General features: G+C 35.3%; 1 protein-coding gene across 2 annotated transcripts in view; it reads left to right on the forward strand.

The window, feature by feature from the left end:
• The window catches only part of LOC138709351 (nose resistant to fluoxetine protein 6-like), a 63,459-nt gene extending 47,244 nt beyond the window's left edge, over positions 1–16,215 (forward strand). For both annotated transcript variants that reach the window (XM_069840063.1, XM_069840062.1), the window contains one exon: positions 15,765–16,215. In XM_069840063.1, the coding sequence (XP_069696164.1) occupies positions 15,765–15,851 (87 nt within the window). In that variant the 3' untranslated portion in view covers positions 15,852–16,215. The remainder of the gene's footprint in view (positions 1–15,764) is intronic.
• Positions 16,216–24,600: the final 8,385 nt, after the last annotated feature.

Consider the following 24,600-nt stretch of genomic DNA (forward strand, 5'->3'; position numbering starts at 1 on the left):
TCACAAAGCACATTCCCGCAAATTCATTTCACCAATTGCACAATAAATCACCTATATTTGAAACAAAGTCAGTCCTGTTACTATAATAATTAGCGTTAATTGTAAATAATATTCAAATAAATTCAATTTATCATCTCGTTTTTCAATGTCTAATTCAATTTCAAGATTAAAGTTTATTTTAATCTCTAAATTATATCAAGGTCAATGTCGACATCTGTTTCTCGGAAAAAATCAATACTTTCGCGTCAGCGCACATCTCACAATTTACGAGGTATTGCACAAGGTCAGTTCCGCTCCTCAGTCAGATAAGAATAACATGATTCTTATGAATAATTTCAAGTTAGAAATATGGTCGAGCATAAAAAGGCGTATGAAACTTGCCTACAATGGTAATTAAGAAGCTCGTATGAAAATTTTGAAACTCGCTTGCGCTCGTTTCATAAACATACTCGCGTCTTAATTACTACCTTTATAGGCACGTTGCATAATGTACTATTTTAAATGTCACTCAGGATAGTAAATTTAAATTCACAAAATATAGTTCACACAATCATTATTCACTTACTGTTACGTCTCCTCAAACATCTCCTTGTTCTGCATGCTTTGTTCAGCGCTCAATGTGGTGTCCTCAAAGGCCGTTCCACACTGCAACACAAAAATTAAATCTAAGGCTGGATCTTAATGGGAGAGTAAAGTGTCCGACACTAGATCTCAGACACCAAGTTTCAGTGTTAAGCAGTGGCACTGGCCGTATTAACACGGGGAATAGGTGTCTAAGATCTATAGTTGCGTCGCTGTTATTTCCGGTGCGACTCCTCCTCTTTGCTTACGCCTTAGGAAGTGAAAGCTCTATAAAGTCTAGGTAGATAGTATCGTTCGCCATTTTTGTTCTTTCGTTGCCGAGTTACCAGACCAGGAATCTATTTGTCCCACCGTTAACCATTATCGTGTCGTAGCTCCTATGATAATCAAACGCACTGTAATTGAGCAAATAATTGAGCGGCAAATAACGTCCTTGTGTGCTTTCTGCGAATAACAACGAAAGAATCAAAATCGCGGGCGATTATATTAAGTATTTATCGAGCCTTAGGAAGTGCATAAGTCATCAGCAGCTAATGACAAGATGCACACGTTTAAATGTATCCGACCTGCAACATGATTGGCTGTCGGAAATAAGAGTGATGGGACTATTGTGTCGGACGAATCTTATATTGTATTTCATTTTCATCTGTATTTTTTAAAATAATTTTGTAAGTGGGCTCGTCTCTGAACACAAGTATATCCCATTCCGATGTCGCTAGAGCTTAATTTAATTTAATTTGTGAAGTACACACTTTCTGACAGCAATATATTTTCTTTATTACTCCCTTTAATTAAGTGTATCGATCTAATTATATATTGTCATAAATAGCACTAATATTTTGTAGAGCACTATGTGTTTATATGGTTAAAAAGTAGCTTCACAGACAATTTTAATCTAGTAGCAATTCCACTTACAGTTGTTATGCTCCATTATTATTATTATTATTATTATTATTATTATTATTATTATTTACCGAACTAGGTTATACCATTCGTAGCGTCCTGACGTAACCCTAAAACTCCAGGATATACTAACCGATAACTTTCCTAACTTGTTTGGGAACGAAAATGCGCTGCCTGGTTATAACTGGCAACGCGTCGCCCTCAGACCAGGTGAAGCTATGTTTGGGTGACTATGGTAGTTTTTTATAATCCCAGTACCTCTTATTTTATTGATGAGATATCTGAATTTTTTCTTTTCTGAACCACCGGTATACGTAAAGTAAAGTAAATCCATGGCGCTATAGCCCTTTGCAGGGCCAAGACCGACCAGCCGGCTGCTGGTCTCATGTCCACATGCCGAAGCAGAGGTGGACGATCATCCAACCAGAATAGAGGTATCGTGTTGTTAGCACGATGATCCCCCCAGCCGTTATAGCTAGTTTGGGAAACAGGATTTTCGATACCTATCGTAGCTACCCAAGTGCATCACGATACTGGGTAGGCACTGGTACATACAGAGGCCGAAATTTTATGAGAAAATTTCTTCCCCCATGAGGACTCGAACCAGATCGCATTCCGTAACGCGAGTCATAGGCGAGATGCCTTAGACCAGGGATGTCGAACAGCGCTCTCAAACTGTGAAACGATTAATACTGTTGCCTATAGTAGCAGAGGTGAAACGACAGTAAGGTCAATCTGAGCTCGCTGTAGTAGTGTTCTGTACGCAGCGTGTTTATCAAACTCTGGCGGCTGGTAAGGACATGGAACGACGATTCAATAGTAACTGGATAGATAAATATTTAAATAAGGACGGAAAGGCACATTGCTTAATATGTAGAAAGGAACTTGGGTAACTAATTCATCATAATGTTAAAAGGCATTTTAATCCATCACATGCTGAAGTTTATGAACCAGAAAAGTTATCCGGTTCCGCTCGTGAAAAGCTTGTAGAGGAATTAAAATCAAAATTGAATTCAGAAAACCTTCCATCATCATCATCATCATCATAATCATGATCATCATCATCATCATCATCATCATCGGGTGTTATTAGAACAACCTTGATTCGTGCTAGCTACAAAATTTGTAAAATTATTGCAACGGCTTCAAAGCTATTCACTGACGGAGAATTTGTGAAAGACTGGCTCATAGCTGTTGCAAAATAGATATGTCCGAAACACGTTAATGGTTTTAAATCTATGTTTGTCTCGTAATATTATTGCAGAGCGCATATCAGAAATGGGAGATAACTTGGAGGGGTAACTGAAAGCAACAAAAAAATGTTTTCTTGTTACGCACTAGCTCTTGATGAAAGAACCGACTGCAAAGATACGGCGCAGCTAGCTATATTCATAAGGAGTGTCGATTCACATTTCAACGTTCACGGAGATCTTGTAGATGCCATTTCACTAAAGGATCGAAGTAGAGGAGAAGATATTTTTGAATCTATAACAAAAACTATGAAGAAATTTCAAGTCTCGCTAAAATCGAAAAAGTTGACGTTTCTGAAGTTGCACTGCTACAACACATAGTACACAGTAAGTTGATACTTTAAACATGATATTAACAACATTATTATTATGATTGACAGTATTTCCGTCATGGATTGGTCCAGTAGATAAAACGCTATTATTATTATTATTATTATTATTATTATTATTATTATTATTATTATCATTATTATCATCATCATCATCATCATCATCATCAGCAGCAGCAGCAGCAACATTCATCCTCATGTAGACTCACATTCTCTGTTCATCAGAGTTCATAAGTGCAAATCTAAAATGAGCTCCTAATAAATTAGTAAGATGTATAAAAGTTATCTAAGTACCAGCCGCCGCATTGGTTTCGCTTTTGTTTACAATCATTAGCCCGGTCTGTCTGCTATCTGTGTTCAACCGTTGAACGGTAAGGGAGGAATGAAAGCTCTTCATTTCACAGCTCGAGAGCGCTGTTCGACATCCCTGCCTTAGACCGTGACGCCACGGCGCGGGACACCGAAATACGTATTGTAGCCTACTATTTATTTGCTATGCTTTCGGTAAGAGTATACTGCATAGTACTAGCCACTAGCTCATTACAGTTCATTTGAAATCAAGTCAGTCTTATTGGACCCCTGGAGCTCAGATATTTGTTAGAAACGGGCTGGTACTTGGTTGCATAAGTGACAAATCCATGGCCTTTTTGTGTTCTATATTATTTAAATTAATGTTTATTTAACGACGCTCGCAACTGCAGAGGTTATATCAGCGTCGCCGGTGTGCCGGAATTTTGTTCCGCAGGAGTTCTTTTACTCGTACATGCCAGTAAACCTATTGACATGAGCCTGTCGCAATTTGAACACACTTAAATGCCATCGACCTGGGCAACCTCGAGCACAGAAGGCAGCGCTATACCGGCTACGCTATCCAGGCCGATCTTCTGTATTATTATTTTCATGCATTTTATACTCATATTCACGTAAAAATGGTATGCAATTCGTTGTACGTAGTTCCTAATAGTTAAGCCAGAATAATAAACTTAAGAAAAAGTACCGTACTTTTTTTCTTCTTCCAGAAAAATACTGTAGGCCTATTTAAGGCAGAGGTCGTTACTTTCAACTATTACCGTTACTTATTTTTCTACTGATAGTGAATAGTGAAAGAATTATTTGTTTTCATGTATTAGTCCACAGCAGCGGTATCATGATTACATCGTGAAATCGAAGACATTCATACTGGTAAGGGGAGTTTCCTGTACATTGCTCTCTGTCTCGCTCACGTACTGAAGGTAAACAGTGTCGGTACCATGTCGCTCTACAAACCCTCTGACTCTACGAGCAGGAACAGAAGGTTTCGTACAGAATGGGAAAAGGAATTTATTTGTTGTCCTTTCGGAGAAAATGTAATATGTTTCTTTGCTCAATGGGTCAATTAGTAGAAGTATATAGAAGCGACATTACAGGGCATTACGCTGAATACATAGACATAACAGGTATTATTATTATTATTATTATTATTATTATTATTATTACCATTATTATTATTTATCAGCAAGTGTTACTATAATTCTTAAATACATGTCTGAATACATATGGGCCTACATTTTCCCTTGAAGGATAAATAATTACTGCACTATAGGCTTATCTCAATTTTTTAATCTTGTGATAACCATAAGCACATATTTACTAGTTATTGGTATAATAATAATACTAATAATAATATAGAGAAACTGTTTGAATATTATGTGCTAGTGTAGTAGGCCTAATGAAACGAACTATCAAGCTATAGAAACTGAAATCAATCTTAAATCATTGTCATGGAGAGAAAGGTGACATAAATAAATGTAAAGGAGCCAGCTATCTATTGGCGAACGAAATAGCTCGTTCTCGGAAGCCTTCCTACGAAGGAGAGTTTTATAAAAGCGTAATGATAAAGATGGCTGAAATAATTTGTCCAATAAAAGTTATTAATTAATTTTGAAAAACTGTGCATTTCTCGACTAAATATCCAAAAGATAATTTAGACGATTTCTGATTGTGTTCAAGAGGAATATTTAAAAAAAAAAACATCAAGACAATTTGTAGCTCTTGATGACAGTAGTGACATTACCGATGCAGCAAACCTTGCGAATTATATTCGCGGGTTGATGAAGAACTCAATGTTAGTGCACAAACCACCACTGGTTGTAGTTTTCATGTCATATACCTCTCCCCCGTCTCCTTACTTCATAATACTCTCTCTCGCGTGCAATCACTGCCGTTCGAGATTTGGTCACTGCTGGTTTACAGTAGGTATAGTCGGAGGCGTCCCGCGCCGTGGCGTCGTGGTCTAAGGCATCCTGCCTAGGACTCGCGTAACGGAATGCGCGCTGGTTCGAGTCCTCATGGAGGAAGAAATTTTCTCATGAAATTTCGGCCAGTGTATGGGACCGGTGCCCACCCAGCATCGTGATGCACTTGGGGAGCTACAATAGGTAGCGAAATCCGGTTGCGAATACCAGCTAAAACGGCTGGGGGGATCATCGTGCTAACCACACGATACCTCCATTCTGGTTGGATGATCGTCCACCTCTGCTTCGGCATGTGGGCATGAGGCTAGCAGCCGACTGGTCGGTCTAGGCCCTTCATGGGCTGTAGCACCACGGATTATTATTATTATTATTATTATTATTATTATTATTATTATTATTATTATTATTATTATAGTCGGAGGCAGCGATTTTGGCAGATGACCGCAATGACATTTCCAGTAGGCGAGCCAATGTTTTGTGAGAACTGCAAGAATGAATTGCGATAAGGCTGTCTGTCGTTTATATGTTCACACTCGCCTCTCGTATCGTCATTATTAATTAATAAACACACCACAGTACAGTCCGATTCATGGGAGTGCCGTAAATGACTTTCGTTCGCCTCCTGCATTTTCTAAATTAAGGGGAAGAAAGCATTGCATAACCAGACCCGATGTCCTCTTTGCGGTAAATGCGAGACATCACACCACATTTTATCGGAGTGTGAAGCCACAGAAGCTCTGAGGAAACGATTCCTGCCAGAGTCCTTCATTATATCTAGCAGGGGGCATTTGGCAACATACAATATGTTAAATAACGTTAAATTTTGTGACAGTGTGGGAAAATTTATGGCATAAGTTCGACAGTTGAGGGTGGAACTGGCCGAGGGGGAGGGAGCCGAGAAAATAAGGGAAAGAGTTATTAATTATTGTTGGAATGATGAAGTAATTAGTGGATAATGTTATTTTTGTATTTATTGTCTTTTTTTTTCTATTTGTATTTTATCGCGTGTGTATGTTTTTTTATGTATTACCTTTATATTTATTAGTTGGATTATTTCGTGCAGTCTCAATAAGGAATTGAATTGTTTATATGTTTCACTGTGTTTTTTTTTCTCTCTTTTCATATCTTACATTTATTTTGTTTATTTCTTTTTTATTATTTTTGTGAAATTTGGTTTCAAGTTAGATTAGTTGTAATTGTGATAATTAATGATAACGGTAGTAATAATAATAACTGTTGTTTTACTATTTTATTATTAGTAGTATTATTTTTGTTTTCTTTGAAGATTCAAACTGTGCATAGTTACAGCACGAATGGCCGTACGGGCTCGTGCGAAGGATCTTGTGTACATGAGTTTGTATAATTTATCATGCATCAATAAATGCACTTATCTATCTATAACCAGAACCAAGAAATTATTGCAAATGTTCATTACTTCATGAAGCGACAGGCGAAAAATAGATATGAGTTGTGTCGAATTGTCTTCATTAATAACAAACTTTCATGAAGTACGAGAATGAGTTGCGGAAGCGATAATAATCGACACGGTGGATAAATAACCGAAAGAATATGTATGCTGAAATAAGAAAATACGTAATTCAATAATCTACGAGATTCGATCCGATACTGTGGATAGCGTAGCTCAGTGGTTAGAGATCCTAATGCGTGTAACTGGGAGTCACGAGTTCGATACCCGGCCCCGGAGCGAATTTTCTCAATTAATAACCTGTGATAATTCGATAAACCAAGCAAGAAATCTCATGTTCCAAAAGTCTTAATGGAAGCAGATGATTATGAGAGTTTAATTTAATGATTTAAATCACGCGTAGCATGTGTTTACAAGGAATGATAATAGGTCACAAGAAAAGCCGTCGATTCGTTTCTTGTGTTTTTTAGTCTGAGCCTGATAGTTGTCGAGCTTGATGGATAAATTTTTTATACCGTAATAATTCGTGTATCTATCGCATCTCGCCGTTAACCGATTTAAATCTTTATTTATTAAGACTCTCCCATTATCAATTACGTAACGAAAAAAAATGTTTAATTTTTTCCACTATCTTCATAGTATGTGTCAGCAATTTCGCTTCTTATCCAATAACAAACAGAGTCCTTTTTCTTTGTGGCGGTCTTCTGAAAAGAATGGCCAGGATTTAAATTATCCTTTTCGTTTTTTGACTCGTAGACTTCAGCACCACACGGAAAGGGATGGATGAAAATTTGGTAATTTTTGGGGGAATTTTTTTTTAAGGAAATGAATCTATGCTAACTACTTAGACCTTGCACTTTGACGAAGTTTTAGAATCCTACGGCGGTTGTGTCATTAATTATTATACTGTCTTAAAAGACAGCGACCATGAAGTTTAAAATACATGCAAACTTTTAAACTATTTTCCCATACTTTTTTCCCCTACTTCTCTGCATTCATGTTGCTAAGAATTTCGCAATTTTTACGCTAGAAAGCTGACATTTTTACTGCATGTTCTTTAAAATATACTTAACAAAGTTATGTTCACACTTTTTCAAAAAAGGAAATAATTTTTGAATAAAAAGAAATTGTCTGTTTGTATTATGTAAATTATATAAATTTGAATATCAGTAGCTTTATTTTTTTTCTCCTACTTTAACAAGGTAAAACTAAAAATGTGAGAACATAGCAAAGATATTGTAAAAAAAATCAGACAAAGCTTAAAATTTGGGAGTGGGCGAGAAATTTAGAAAATATGCAAATTATTATTATTATTATTATTATTATTATTATTATTATTACTATTACTACTACTACTATTATCATTTTAATTGCTGTAGCTTATTTACCAGACGTCAAGATCTTAATTATTTTTTTAAAGTCATTAATGGTGATATTGATTGTGAATCTTTTCTAAGCAACATCAGTCTTCGTATTCCAGCTAAGAGTTTAAGATTTCATATTTTTTTTTTATTATAGAAATTCTAAATCTCTCTCTCCGGTCTGCATGTATAAAATATGCTAATTTGCATGGATTTGGACCTATTTAATGCGCAGTATATACTTTTTGAGTTTTATGTCAGTTATTATTTTATGCCTTTTGTTTAGATGGTATTTAAAAAATCAGAAAATATTTAATTAAGATTGTAGAGAGTAACCTTCATTTTAAATGTTACATATCTACGTCGGCTAGTTGAAAATACTCGAGTGAATTTTTTTAACCGTCAACTCCTTTCTCTCTCCTCTCTGCTCCTTTGGGGGTAAAGAAATCCTCAAAAGTTATTTGAATGTAGTACCTGAAGTTGATTTTTTTTTACATTCCTTATACATTTTAGAAACAATTCTAAGCGATGAGGTGAATAGTCTAACTCAGTTTTATAAAGGAGCTTTTGTTTTAAATTTAAGGGCTGAATGTATGCTGGTTCAAAAAATAAACCAGAATATTTTGTTCATTATTACCTCCCATTTTCTTGCTTAATGTTCGTATTTCGCAAAACTGAGTCTTATCTCCAAGATAAGAAGTCATAGTTAATTGTAGATAGCCTAATGGTTTTAAAACTCTATTATATAATAATAATAATAATAATAATAATAATAATAATAATAATAATAATAATAACAACAATAATGAACAGTAGTGAAAAATTTAAAACACACTTTACAGCTACATAACTTCAGAATAAACTAGTACCGCAGGAAATGAGAGTGAGGTTTCGATTGCATAGACATAACTTGAGAATAAAGAGGCGAATAATATGACGTAGAAAGCATAATCCATTGAATTCTTGAAAATATTCATCTCCTAAATCCATTTCAGCCCTTAAACTTTACTTTATCCTAGTAAACAAATGTATCATTGGTTCCTAGGCAAATTATAACACTAATTGAGGTAGCTACAAAGTTCGTCTTCACGTATCTCACTAAGCACCGTAAATTACGACTAAAGTGCCGTAAGTTGTGATTCCGAATGCAAATTCTGCCTACTAAAGTCGGATGTAAGTAAAAGTGAAGTTGAAGTGACATTCCTGAATACGGCCCACACGAAATACAAACCAGCTCTACTACGCAAATAGCAGCATAAAGCACAAATAAAAGAAACAACTGCCAACATAATTATGTAAGATAAATATTTTGCTATGATTAACCCAGTAATATACATTATTTTAAAGCAATATATACATTAATATACCTGAGAGTTGTCCTTTCTCGTCTATACATCTTCATGGCAGAGGATGACCACTATCTTTGTATTCATTCACATTGAAACGTTTTTAAAACAAGATTTAAATCTGATATACTGTATAAAGAATTACACAACTATACATATACACAGTTTGTTAGAAATACAGAAACGAATTAGATTGTCATCAATCGCGAAACATTAACCGATTCCGCAAAAATAATAAAATATTACAACCGGACGCTCTATTGCCCTCACTGTGACAACCATATTGTCATACTAAATATGTCGTACTTCAACAACCAATCAGATTTCGGCATTATTTCTTACTTTCTGTAGAAGAAAGAAGGAATTGAAGATATAAAAAATATTGACAGGGTGATCAGAAAACTGGCCAACGAGTGCAGAGAGGACAAAAGAACATACCGGTTTTAGTTAAAACAGTCCAGCCCCCTTAGAGCCCCGGAGAACAATTAATGGACGCCTGCGAATAATAATAATAATAATAATAATAATAATAATAATAATAATAATAATAACAATAATAATAATAATTTTAAAAAATGGTATGAAAATTTAAACATTCGAATATTTTAAGTGTAATAAATACATTATTAAATTGCTGTCTTTCAAAGTTTCTCATTGCTATATTCTACATTCTGCTCTGCACCTAAGGACAGACGCCCACGCTAGAATAATGTGAGGAAAATGGGGGTCTCATCTAGGGTAGCCAGATTGTATGTTTTCCTCATATTCTTACTTTTTTACTTTTAATTGTGTATTGCGTAATTTTAGAGATTACACTGTTTTCTCGCAATATAATTATTTTCAACATTTAGTCTACTATACGAAATACGAAATACGAAAAGCCTTAAATCCCATAAGGGCAACGGCCTCCTACAGGAGAGTGTAGGGTGAGCTGAAGGTCTACTACACTTGGGGAGCCAGTCCAAGAGAGCTTACACTATACACTTACAAACTAAACACATAAACAAATTATACTAACTTAACACGAAAAACAATACAGACTAAACACATAAATTATGCAAACTAAACATCCACACAAAAATATGCAAACTGAACACATAAATTATAATCCGAACACAACTGTTCACACTAAACACACGATAAAAGAAAAAGAAAAAAATTGCACAAACTGAATACATACATAATCTTAACTCACACACAAACTAAATACCAACTGCACACATAAATTGTACAGCCTAAACACCCATACTATCTAAACTAAACGCACAAAAACGATACAATTGAACACAAAAATTATACTAACTAAATACATGAACTATACCAACTACACACGGAGTCAAACTATCCAAACTAAAATACACAAAACCATACAATTGAACACAAAAATTTTACTAACTAAATACATGAACTATACCAACTACACACGGAGTCAAACTATCCAAACTAAAACACACAAAACCATACAATTGAACACAAAAATTATACTAACTAAATACCTGAACCATACCAACTACACACGGAGTCAAACTATCCAAACTAAAACACACAAAACCATACAACTGAACACAAAAATTATACTAACTAAATACATGAACTATACCAACTATACGCGGAGTCAAACTATCCAAACTAAAACACACAAAACCATACAATTGAACACAAAAATTATACTAACTAAATACCTGAACTATACCAACTATACGCGGAGTCAAACTATCCAAACTAAAACACACAAAACCATACAACTGAACACAAAAATTATACTAACTAAATACATGAACTATACCAACTGCACACTGAGTCAAACTATCCAAACTAAAACACACAAAACCATACTACTGAACACAAAAATTATACTAACTAAATACATGAACTGTACCAACTATACACGGAATCAAACTAATCAAACTGACACACACAAAAATAACTATATAAACAATACACAACTATACACAGTTTACATAGTGTTCGTAATTTCTTCCAGTCTTTTCCATGCCTGCCTGTCCCTCGCTGTTCTCGTCCACTGCGCTCCAGTCTCTCTCCGGAACACGTCCGACCACCTTCTCCTTGGACGTCTTCTGCTTCTTTTCCCAATGCGTGGGTCCCACATGGTCGAGGCATACGTCCACCTGCTGCAGTCCATCCTACTCACGTGTCCACCCCATTTCCATTTGAGACGTAGCGCCAGCCTCACTGCATCCTGCATACCGCTTCTTATTCGGATGTCGGTGTTCCTTATCCTGTCTTGCAGTCTCAGCTGGAGGACTTTTCTTTCCATTTTCCTCTGGCACACACGAAGCAGGTTTTTCTGTTGCTCTGTCAGAGACCAAACTTGGCATCCGTACAACATTACTGGGATTACGCAGGTTTCCAGAACTTCAATTTTAAGTTTGGTGCTGATGTTTTGGTTTTGCAGGATGAATTTCAAGCTCCAAAATTTTTTCCAAGCCAAACATATTCTTCTTCGTATCTCTTTCTCTCTCCTACAGGAGAGTGACACAATTTGTCCCAGGTATACATACTCGTCGACGTATTCCAGCGTCATGTTGTTAATCGTTATAGGGGTGTTGTCTGCATTTGTCATTAGTTTAGTTTTCTCCGGGTTCATTTGGAGCCCAACTTCTGAGCTTTTCTCGCAGAGTTCAGTCAGCATTTGTTGTAGTTCCTGTCTTGATTTGGCGAAAAGTACAATATCATCCGCAAAGCGTAAATTTGATAGTCTCCTACCGTTGATGTTCAGCCCGTATCTCTTTTTGCCCCAGTCCATTTCTCTAAATAGTATTTCTAACAGACAGGTGAATAATTTTGTTTCACTCCCCTCCCTAATTTAAATGCTTCTCCTTCCACCTCTGTTCGGATTTTTGCGTAACTGTTGATGTAGATATTGCCCAATAGTCTTATAATTTTGTATTCGACTCCCATTGTGTCTAGAGCTTCAAGAACTTTAGAATGCTCCACTGAGTCAAAGGCCTTGCTGTAATCTACAAATGCAATATATACTTTCATGTTGAACTCGTTGACTTTTTCTGTTATTTGATTCACTGTTTGGAGATGGTCGATGGTACTGAAACTCCCTCGGAATCCTGCTTGTTCTGGTGGTTGATTTTCGTCCAAAAGTTTTGTTACTCTACTTGTCAATATCTTTGTGAATACCTTATATAAGCTAGACATCAAACTGATAGGCCTGTAATTGTTCAGGTCATCTTCCCTTCTTGTGCAGAAGTATTATTGTGCTTTTATACCACTGGCTGGGAAACTCTTCCGTTTCTAGTATGGTGTTGAATAATTGTGTAGCTGCTTGGACTACTATTTCCTGGCCCCACTTCAGGCATTCGTTGAGTATTCCGTCTTCTCCTGTCGTCTTCCCATTTTTCAAGTGGCCTATGGCGTTTCTGACTTCGCTGATTAGAATGGGTGGAATTTCATCATCCCTTGCATACATGGTTTCGATGTCGCTCCTCAGCAATTGGGCGCCTGTATACAGAGTTCTGTAGAATTTCGTGGAGGCTTCTATTATATTTTTCCTCGAGGCTTGCCTGTCTCCATCGGTCCCCTTCACTCCTAACATCCAATGTTTGCCTTCGCTCAAGTGAATCCTTAATTTCTTTACCGATCTGCATTCCTCCAAGATTAGCCTGGTCTTGTCTGTAGTATACTCTCTTAGATCCTTTCTTATTTCTCTCTTCGTTCTTTTGTTTAATTCTGCATATTCTGTTAACGAGTACTCTTGGGCTGCTTTCATTCTTCCTCGTTCTTCTATTAAGCTTATTGTATTTTCGCTTAGTTTATGTCTTTTCTTTATCCCATTATTTCTGACTAGTGAATCGTTCGTAGCTTGTAGGATACTGTCTTCCATGGTGTTATAGAGAGTCTGAACTGTTGATTCTGCGATATGATATTGTTCAAGTTTCTGTTGTAATACTATCTTGTACTTCTCTATGTCGATGTTTTCTGCATTTGATCTGTGTTTCGGTGTGAAATGGCATTTCCTTCTGGGTAGCCTAATGTAAGCACGAAGGAGTCTATGATCTGTATCGAACTTCAACCCGCTCCGCACTTGCACGTCTCGAATATCTCTGAGGCTATTGCTTAGGATGAAATCAATCTCGTTTCTCGTTTTCCCGTTCGGAACCTGCCAGGTCCATTTGGAAGCTGCGCTTTTCCTGTAGAATGAATTGCTTATCTTCAGCTCGTGCTCCTGTGCGAATTGAATCAATCTTTCCCCTCTCTCATTCCTTTATCCATAGCTATGAGGACCGATCGCTTCTTCTTCAACATGGTTCTTTGTGCCTATTTTGCTGTTAAAATCGCCAATCATTAATGTCCTTTGCGCTCTATAAAAGTTCATTGTTTTGTCCAGTTCACTGTATAATTGTTCAACTTCCTCTTCTGTGCTAGCTTCTGTTGGTGCATACACTTGGATTATTGCAAATTTTTGTTTGTTCACATTTAACGACAGGACCGCTATCCTTTCACTAACTCCTCTAATTTCTTCTATGCAGTTTTTAATCCTTTTATTTATTAGAAATCCCACTCCCTTCTGCCCTTTTGTTTGACCAATGTAGCTACCTATACTGTATAATGTAGAGATGTATTTTTTTATAATCCTACGAAGTTTGTGATCACATGCAAGAAGTAAGTGTTCTGTGGACTTAATAAAGTTTGAATTACAAGTATTTTCCTATTTCAATCAGTCATGCAGAAAATTTATCCTGGACAATAAAAATAATGTATTACTTCAGACCGCCAAATCATCTCTTAAATATGAGTAATGTCAGGAATGCTTCATGTTCTTCTAGGCATGAATGGTTTCATTACACTTCGATATACTGCAAATATACAGGCTAACCTACAGCTTCTGTAAATGTACTATTTTATAAATAAATAGAGTTAGGAATCATAATGAATCTTTTGACTAAGGATTAACAGAAACCTACACAGAGGGTTTAAGGTGATTAGTCAGTCCGTTGATTATAGAACAGTTTTTTTTTGTATATACAGTATATATCTGTGTGTGCGTGCGTGCGTGTGTGTGTGCGCGCGTGTATATATATTGTCTTTATTACTTTATAGTAACGAGGAAAAGATTATGCAGCGACAACTGGATTTATCTCGAAAACTGTGTGCCGGGAATTGGTCCCTTTTCTTACGCATGCACACATACTGTATAGACTACTGCAGTTCCATAAAAGTGGTTATATATGCATTGTTTTTGGAGGTGGCTGTCCATCCGACTCCAATAGAATAATCGGGAATATATGTTTACTCTTATGTCTCTCCCATCCCAGCTGTAGTTTGCTTGCGACGAAGATAACAACCGATCTCGCTGCTATGAGAACTCGCTCTGGTGTTCTGATTAACAAAATCCATCTGCCTAAATCGATGGCGCCCACTATATACTGTACGTACGTACTGTACTGTACTGTACAGTATTACTCCTGAATATTGTTTACTTCTACCGTCGGTTCAGAAAAACTAAGGCTTAAGAAAAACTAACTTTCGACCTCGTTCTCTCACAGAAAACATCTACAATGTTTACCGATTGTCCCACAGACACATAGCAATACTGCATCCAACACATTTCCAAACGTACGGCTATGCTACGTGCAGCTTCAATCAGTGGCGTACTGGCCCATAAAATATTTCATGTCTTTATGTACAAGTTAGAACCCGTAGATCCCTAGTTTCCTACCTGAAAATACTTACCTAAGACCTCTCTACAACCATTTAAATTTCTTCGGTTGAATTCTGAAAAACTCTGTATATAAAAAGAGACCCACAGGATGTTTCTATTGTCCACACCTGTGAAGTAACGGTTAGCGCGTCTGATCGCGAAACCAGGTGGCCGGGTTCGAATTCCGGTCGGGGCAAGTTACCTGGTTGAGGTTTTTCCGGGGCTTACCTTCAACCCAATGAGCAAATGCTGGGTAACTATCGGTGCTGGACACCGGACTCTAATTTCACCGGCATTATCACCTTCATCTCATTCAGAAACTAACTAACCTGAGATGTTGATACAACGTCGTAAAATAACCCAATAAATAAAAAGAAAGAAGGGATGTTCTATTAGCGTGAAAAAATTTTCTGATCTGTGTAAAATAGTTCCACAAATGATGTTAATTAAGAAAAATGCATGCTCGCAGCTCAGGGTAGATGTATGAGCCTCCTTAATATAACAATTCAGAAAATCGTCTCGAAATAGTAGGCCTGTATTGCCGTTAAAGTTCAGTCACTGATTTTTCCATTAACGCAATAATTTCGCTTTCTAATCATGTAAAACAAAAATGCAAAATAACTTCATCAACTTGCAATCATATAGTTTTTATGTTCCAGATGGAGCGAAGAGGACCGCAGGGGCTGAAACAATCAACATTTCGAAAAATCAATCTGCTGAAGAAGGCAATGCGAACCAGGCTTTGACGATCGATGCCACTGATAAGCCGAGTACACAGTCTGGATAGTAGAATTTTTCCTAGGGCTAATGAAAACAAAGTTCTTCGCTAGAATTCTCATTTCTACGGGAAGAGAATTTACAGAAATACCAAAAACAAAACACACAGTATACAGAAGAAAAAGAAATACGAGAAGAGAGTTTAGAAGAACATAGCTACAGTGATAGATTTCGGTAGAATATTAATGTGCGCATATATTGTAGATGAGAATTTTTCAAACTAATTTTCATCGTCATCGTCATTAATATTGACACATTGTATTTTATATTATTACATTGACGAGGCCTCTTGTACTATTGTACCTTCGGGCCAATAAAGGATATGAATATGAATATGAATATGAATATGAATATGAATATGAATATGAATACGAATATGAATCATCATCGTCATGCAAATCTGGCTTTCAGGTAGAACAGGTATGCTCATTCTCTGACTCCCGATTACGTTCTGTAATCACAACCTTGGAATGTAGAGCGTGCTGTTCCTCGTTCGAAGCTCGACGGATGACTGCGGAAAGCAGTTCAAGTACTTACAGTAGTAAACGTACGAACAGAGCGGGACAATGACAAACGATCACTCCGTACAGCGTGAGAGGAACACTATTTCTGTTGTGCGTTCGGTGAAAACATTAAATGTTTACTATATTGTAAGGTACTGTCAGGAATACTACTGAGCAACATAAAACAACATTATAGGGTCTGCCACCCAGAACATGCTGTTTTCTGTAATATGTATTTATATACCAACGTTATTATTATTATCATTATTATTGTTATTATTATATTTATTATTAGGCCTATTACTATTATTATTATTATTATTAATATTACTATTATTATTTTTATTATTAGGCCCATTACTATTATTATTATTATTATTATTATTATTATTATTATTATTATTAGTGTAGTGATTTTATTCCAGCAGAAATACATGTTTTGATAAAATAATTTTTCAGGGGTGCAACGTGCACTACAGCTTCAAGAATTGAAAGCACTTAATGAAAGGTCAAACATTGAAGAGAGTCGAACAATTCAGAGTCTGTGTTTAGGAGCAAGTTATGTAGTACGTTGGGAATTAGCTAAGGCACTAAAACCCTTCACGGATGGTTAACTTGTAAAGAGATGTATGGTGCCTGATCAAAATATAGCTAATTATATCTCTGTAGCCTACTGGAACAGCTCAAATGTGAATTCACAGAATATAGATTTAGTGATTTTGAACGTATGGAGAGTGATATTAATCTTTTTGTTAATCCTTTCATAGTAAATTTAGTACAATTCGTGAGAGTGCAGTTCCAGGACGAGTTAATTGATCTACAAAGTAACGTAGAATTCTGAACTAAATTCAGAAATATGACTTGACAAGAATAGAATTATTAGAAAAATGAACAAAACGAAATATCCCAAGATGAGCTTATTCGCTGCCACTATGTTAGCTACCTTTGCCTGACATATGTGTGCGAAAAATAAAATTATTTTCGAGAATGAAGTTTACTAAATCGAAACATAGATCCCGATTAACAGATGAGCATCTTTTGAAGCTGCGCATTGCAGTAAATTCGTTGGAAATAGATTTCCTATTACTTGCAGAAAAGAATGCACATGTTGAATAGACCGCAATGTGTGGTGAAATATGAAAATAACATTATCTATGATATAATAATAGCATAAATATATTAATTACTGTGTAATAAATAATGTAATAACTGAATATTACAGTGTATACTCTTTTCATTTTCAAATTCAGTTTATTACCCGTATTTGTAAGAGTTAAGAACTATGCCACTGGCGGTGCTGCAATGTACAGTACGATGCAATGTAGCTGCGGAGCCCAGTCCCTACACTGTGTGTGTTATGCAGTGCAGTATCATCCGTGTAATCGGCGCTTTTACAATTTTGAGCATACCTGAGGTAGAAGCTCCCTGTGAAGCAAGCTTGAATAATTTCAAGGGAAAAATTGTTCCGGGCCGGGTATTGATCCCGGGACCCTTCGCTTAGCGCACGAATGCTCTACTGACTGACTTTCTACCTGAAAGCCACATTTATTAGGAATATTACAACAAAAATTCTAAATGATAGTTTATTTAACGACGCTCGCAACTGCAGAGGTTATATCAGCGTCGCCGGGTGCCGGAATTTTGTCCCGCAAGAGTTCTTTTACATGCCAGTAAATCTACTAACATAAGCTTGTAGCATTTAAACACACTTAAATGCCATTGACCTGGGCCGGTATCGAACCCGCAACCTCGAGCATAAAAAGCCAGGGCTATACCAACTACGCTACCGAGGCCGACTATTAAAAACAATGGTTTATGAGTAATTATGATATATTTAGTGATATAACATTCAGTATTGAGGTTATATTCTTTAGAATTATTTTTTTTTATTTCACCTGGGATAGGAGAATGTTTACATTTTAATAACTTAATTACTGATTTCACTCCTGAACATATGAGGAAAAGTAAACGATAATGTTCCTATCATTCAGATCAGATTCATTCACGGAACCAGGTACATACTTATAATGTTTATTCGTACATAGTAAACGGATCCTACTCAGAGTGCTTCCGTCTCTGCAGTCAATCTCATTACGTCATTGTCCCAACATTCTTTTATCTACGGCGAATAACCTGTGTATCGTTAAACTTAGAATGTTGACCAGTAACAAGTTTTTCTAATCAATCTTGTTCTGAATGTATAAAAATTACGAAGCTAAGTTTAATGTAAAGTATTTAAATTTTAAAGTATGCAACGAGAGACAATCAAAAGACGGTATGCAGTGATGGATAAATCAGAGATGTGAATTCGTGCGAAACCCCTTCTCGCCGCCAAAAAGGAAAGAATAAAAATAGGGTTTTGCGTAGGACTATATCATGATAAATAAGAACATTGTTTTGTTTTCAACAAAGGAGATAATATTAAAATAGTAATTGAGACTAATAAAGAAGAAATAACGCAAACTATTAAAAAACTTAAAAATCGTAAATCGGCTGGACCCGATGAAATAGTAAATGAAATGTTAAAATATGGTGCCACAGAATTGATTTCCGAAATAACACTTTTAATGCAGCAGATTTTTCAATATAATCAAATACTAGAAGAATGGAAGTTAGGAATCATTATACCTATGTTTAAAAAAGGAGATAGAAACCACAAAACTATAGACGTATAACATTATTGAATACGTGTTTAAAACCTTCGAACATAAAATAGATAGAAGGGGCAAGGCTTGCTGGATAGTGGCACCAGAGTGCGATCAGCTGATCTAGGGCAGAAGTGATATGGCATATAGAAAGGCCAATGTATGTCTAATGGAATATGAGTGTTTTGGATTGATTTTGGCACAAAAAAGTTATAAATAGCGATAATATTTCGTAGGTGGTTACACTTGATGCATATTAATAACCTCACTGCAATGTATTAAAGCGCGATAGTGTTATTTAATTATGTTTATTTCGGAAAACTTCAGTGCGTGTACGATTTCCTTACTGCCAGCAATTTATCTTTAAAAAGGAGCATATTTGTGTGTGTTTATCGAATGCGCTTAAGAATTCAAATACAGAAAAACAAATAGGCCTAGGCTTACTTCAAGTTACCAAATTACCCTATTCGTTTCGTGTTCCTGTTACTGTTTTGCAATCGAATCTTCAATACGTCTCAGATTATTTCAACAAAGTAACTACAGTATCCTATTAAATTGTAGAAATGGTAATGACATATAATTGCACCCGCTCGTCTCCCCCCCCCCACCTTGGCTATACGTCTATGGATGAACTGAAAGTTATCTAGGTGAAACTAGCGTTGAGGTAGTTCGCGTGATTTTGGAAGTGAAAATAGTTTCATTTAGAAGGATTTTTTTTGTGGATATGCAGTTGATCGTATATGCAAGTCATAACAAAAGCCTAAACTAACCAAACCTAACCTTTCTCAGATTCGAATATGCAAGGTGTATAAACTGAGTACAAAGGGAACTACCTAAGTGCTGGTTTAGCTGAAAATTGAATTACAGCACCACCAATTTTCAAAACTATATCAAGAAAATGGCATCGAAATGCTGCTCAATGATCTAGAAATTTCGGCGTTGGGGCTTTCTTTATTTCCTTGTCACACTGAGCTAGTTAATAGGTGCACGAAGCTTGTGACTGAAGTTTCCACTTTCACTATGGGTAAAAAACATAGATAATTTATAAGGACATGAATTGTTTGAAGAGCAGTTTTATCCAGGTTTGAAACAAAACCAGAACACATTGTATAAAAATAAAAAAAATGTTAGGCCTACACTGTTATTTAAATTGTTTTTATTCCAGTATAAATATCCAATTTATGTGACATAACGTAGAAATATTATTTTCCTCTAGTTTTATATAAATAATAATTATTGTATCATGATTTCATTTGTAAGCTTTCATTTTAACACTACCTAGCCTATTATTATTATTATTATTATTATTATTATTACTATTATTATTTTATATTTAGTTATAAGGTCTATTGTGAGGATTTAATTATAATTTACAAGACATCCAGTTTCATTGTTACCTACGTATAATTACCGAGGGAATTTTAAAACTCTGAAACATAATGGGTTAACATGTTTCGTTACATTTTTTCAAGCATTCATTTTATGCTAAAGAGCGAAAAATCATGTTCTTTCCCATTACTCTTTGTATAAGCAGCTGCCACTTTGTTACCTATTTATTTTTATGGGATTACATAATTATGTATTTTATTAATCTGCGAATTAAAGTATTATATAAAGACACGGTAGGCCTATATTCCAGTTTTACTAGCAAATAAACTTGCCGAACTTAGGAATAATTTCTAAAATATAAGGCTCGGTAGAGCCGTCAAGATGTTAATCACAAAATCAAAACTACCGGTATTATATTTAATATTTCTGTATGACACAACTTTCTCACACTATTACAGTTTTCAGATCAATAAAAGTTACATAATCTATGTTTTCATTCCCCCCAAATGAAGGGTACTTGTCAGACAGGGTCGTATTCATAGACGAGACTATGGACCAAAGTTGACTTTGGAAAGTACAAAGTCGCCATTTTCCTATTCACAGTCGACACTTTGACGAAAGTAAACTTCAATCATGACTTTACTTCGAAGTCGCCGAAAATCTAGACTTTGACTTTGACTTTCGTTCGTGGACATAATGAAAATGGCTGATATTTGGGAATTGTTGAATTTTCCGAGAATATTGAGGACATCCAGGAGATTATTAAAGTTGCGCATGTTCCTTAGCATATTATTAGATATAGATAATAAATTCAAATAAAGGTACATATTAATTGATAAAGAGACCGTATTAGATATCCTCGTCATTTTTCAACATTCATTGATGAATAATAATGAAAGAGGATTATCTATTCCACCAATAATTCAATTTCTTATTTCATCGCGATTTTACGCTACAGGTAATTAATGGCTTAATATTAATTTGACTATTTAATTCTATAGAGGATAGTTTATACAGTTGGATATGCAGTTAATGTTTAATCCTGCAGTCGTCATAATAATATTTTCTGCATATTGATTTCAATTAATTTTCAAGTAGTTTCTGCAGACATGCAGGGAATAACTCTGCCAACTATCAGCAGGATAATATGTCTCTTTCACAGTTTGTCATTAATGGTATCTTATCTTCCGTATCTTCAGAATAAAATTACTTTATAATGAAATAATTCGAGGGCTTAATGTGAACTTAACATAATTACAGTCGATGTTTCATTCACTACAAAATTCTTAACAGGTAATACTAGGCCTATTTCAGGAACTATACCATCATGTTTTGTAGTTACGAATTTTATTGCATTATATAAGAGTACAAGACTGTTCGGAACTGAGTTACGATTTTTATGACCAAATAGAAGAACGAATTATTATCGATTGGTGTAAAGATCTAAAAATATCAATTTTTGTACTTACGTTAGTTTCACACTAAGCCCACGATTATTATTCTTATGTAAAGCTGTAAAAATGGCTAACAATCGCTTAACATGTACCGATGTTCAATTGTTTAATTGATTTGTGTCTCAAAAGGCGGCTTTGATTGTGGCAATGCCTACTCTATTTCAACTATCTATTAATTTAATTAGTTTAGAAGGCCATGATTGTGATTGCCAACATTAGAACAAGATCATCAAATCTCGACTTACCGAAGTCAAAGTCAAAGTCTCAGAAGTATTGTCCTTGAATAGGAATTTCAACAAAGTTAAACTTTACTACGAAAGTCGACTTTGGAAAGTCTTCGTCCAAAGTCTCGTTTATGAATACGGCCCTAAGAAATGCAAAGTACTATCAATTAATGTCGTAAAGAAATTGCCATGATTAATTTTTTTAAACAATATTGTCCTTTCTTTTGTCAACTCCTTCGTTTCAGTCTTAGTTAATATATTTTCAGTAACTTCTAACTTCAATTTCCTTACTAAAACGTCGACAGTAAAAGTATCCTATACGTTCATAAGACATTAATAGCAGGTTTATCTTTAAGTTATTTCATGTTTTATTACAAAACAAGCAATTAAAGCAAGACACTTGTTCAATTAGGATCTACCGAAACATTTTTTTATCTTAATACATTCTAGGATATGCTGTCATATCCACAATCATTGTAATAAACTGCATATACGTACAGCATACTGTGTAATGTTTTTGCCCGAGATCAGCTGATCTGAGAGAGCTGTTATTTTGGTGCCACATTCATCCGGTAGAGTAGTATTGAACACCCTCTCTATTTACTTTAATGCTCCAAGTTTAAAACTAACAACCAAAATAATAACTCTGAAATTAACTGCAATTATCACGTTAAGTGAAGAACAACAAGGATTTCGCAGAAGTCGTTCCTATACAGATGCAATTTTTATTATTCATCAGATTGCAGAAAAAGCACTTGAATATAATAAACCTGCATTTTATTGTTTTATAGATCTAAATAAGGCATTTGATAATATGCAATTACATATCATTTTATAAATTTTAGATAAAGTAAACGTATCTAATGGATTAATTTCATTAATACAAGACATATACATAGGAAATAAGGCAAAGATTAAAATAGAACATTGACACAAGAAATTACATTAAATAAAGGTATCAGATAAGAAGACTCACTCAATCCACTACTTTTTAATATTTTAATGAACTTTAACATACAAGAAGTAAGAGACAAGCAGAGATACTTAATGGATACAGGAGAAATGAATTTAGTTGCTTATGCAGATGATGATGTTCTAATTAGCAATTCAGAACGTAACCTACAAATTTTGTCAGACTGTTTTTCAATAGCTTGTGACAAATATGGAATGAGTATAAGTGCATAAAAATCAAAAGTTTTAACAGTAAATAAATAACCGTTAAGATGTTAACTACAATTAAATCAACATGTACTAGATTAGGTAATGAGTTTTAACTACCTAGTAGCAAAGATAACAATTGATGGATGTTTAAAGGAAGAAGTGAGGGATCAAGTTAATAAGGCAACAGCTGTTTCAGGATATCTCAATAGTTACATCTGGAAAAATAAATATTTAAGAAGAGAAACGAAAACCAGAATATATAAAACAGTGGTGAGGCCAATCATGACTTATGCTGTGGAAACTAGATCAGACACAACAAAAACAAAACAAATGATGAATGTAACAGAAATGAAAGTTTTAAGAAGTATAACAGGTAAAACCAAATTGGATAGAATACGAAATACAGAAATTAGAGATACGAGTATCTGCAATATTCAGCCTATTGAGAAGTGGATTGCTAGAAGAAGGGATGAATTGGATAAGCATGTTGAACGCATGCCATCGAGTCGACTAGTAAGAAGAGTAAGAAATGGAGTGCCAAGAGGGAGAAGAAGCTCTGGAAGACCTAAAAAAGAGATGGAGCGATTCCCTACCTGGTGGAATAGGTTGATAAGCCTAGAAGAAGAAGAACAAGAAGAAGAAGAAGAAGAAGAGTGAATTTATTTCACTGGCAGAGCACTTGCAAGGTTAAGAAGTGTCGAAAATAAATAAATGAAATCTTAATGAGGATAATATATACTTACAATCAATATCATATCAGCATTGTTTTGACATATTTAGGTCACTGAACGTTTCGTTGATAAAATGTATTGTTTATTACATTCTCAGTAAAAATATATCTTATAGTTTTAGACATAACGAATGTTGTTCTCTAATTTCTGTAATTATTTATTAGTATTATTTAATATTACATACGTTATTCAGGGAGTGACCAAATTCTTTAATTTCTATTGTAACTGCATGCCTACAGCATTGGTTTCTCAACTACAAGTTTGTTGTTTACATAATGGATGGTTTAAGATGTTAGATGGTGTTGAACAGCAACCTCGAATGTAAAAAAAATGATCGAAATGAGATTTCACCTTATTCCTATAAAGCAGTGATATCAACGAGAGCGCAAGCGTGCCGCATCGCCCGTATGCGCTGTTGAGAGGATGTACGGCACGCAGGTAAAGTCACTGATGAACTCAAGGCTTGTACATTATACATTGAGGAAGATGCCATTCAGTAAGTTTTAGACTGACTGGACTCCTGACTTTTTATGAGTGAAAGATACGAAAATGTACTTTGATATATGGAATGCATTTACTTACGAAGAGGAGCAATGTGAAACGCCTGAAATTATTAATTGATATGCAGTAGTGGCAAAAAAAACGGGACCGACCCTTGTAGCTGATTTCAG

This window comes from Periplaneta americana, chromosome 11 (assembly GCF_040183065.1).
Source record: "Periplaneta americana isolate PAMFEO1 chromosome 11, P.americana_PAMFEO1_priV1, whole genome shotgun sequence".
NCBI classification, from domain to species: domain Eukaryota; kingdom Metazoa; phylum Arthropoda; class Insecta; order Blattodea; family Blattidae; genus Periplaneta; species Periplaneta americana.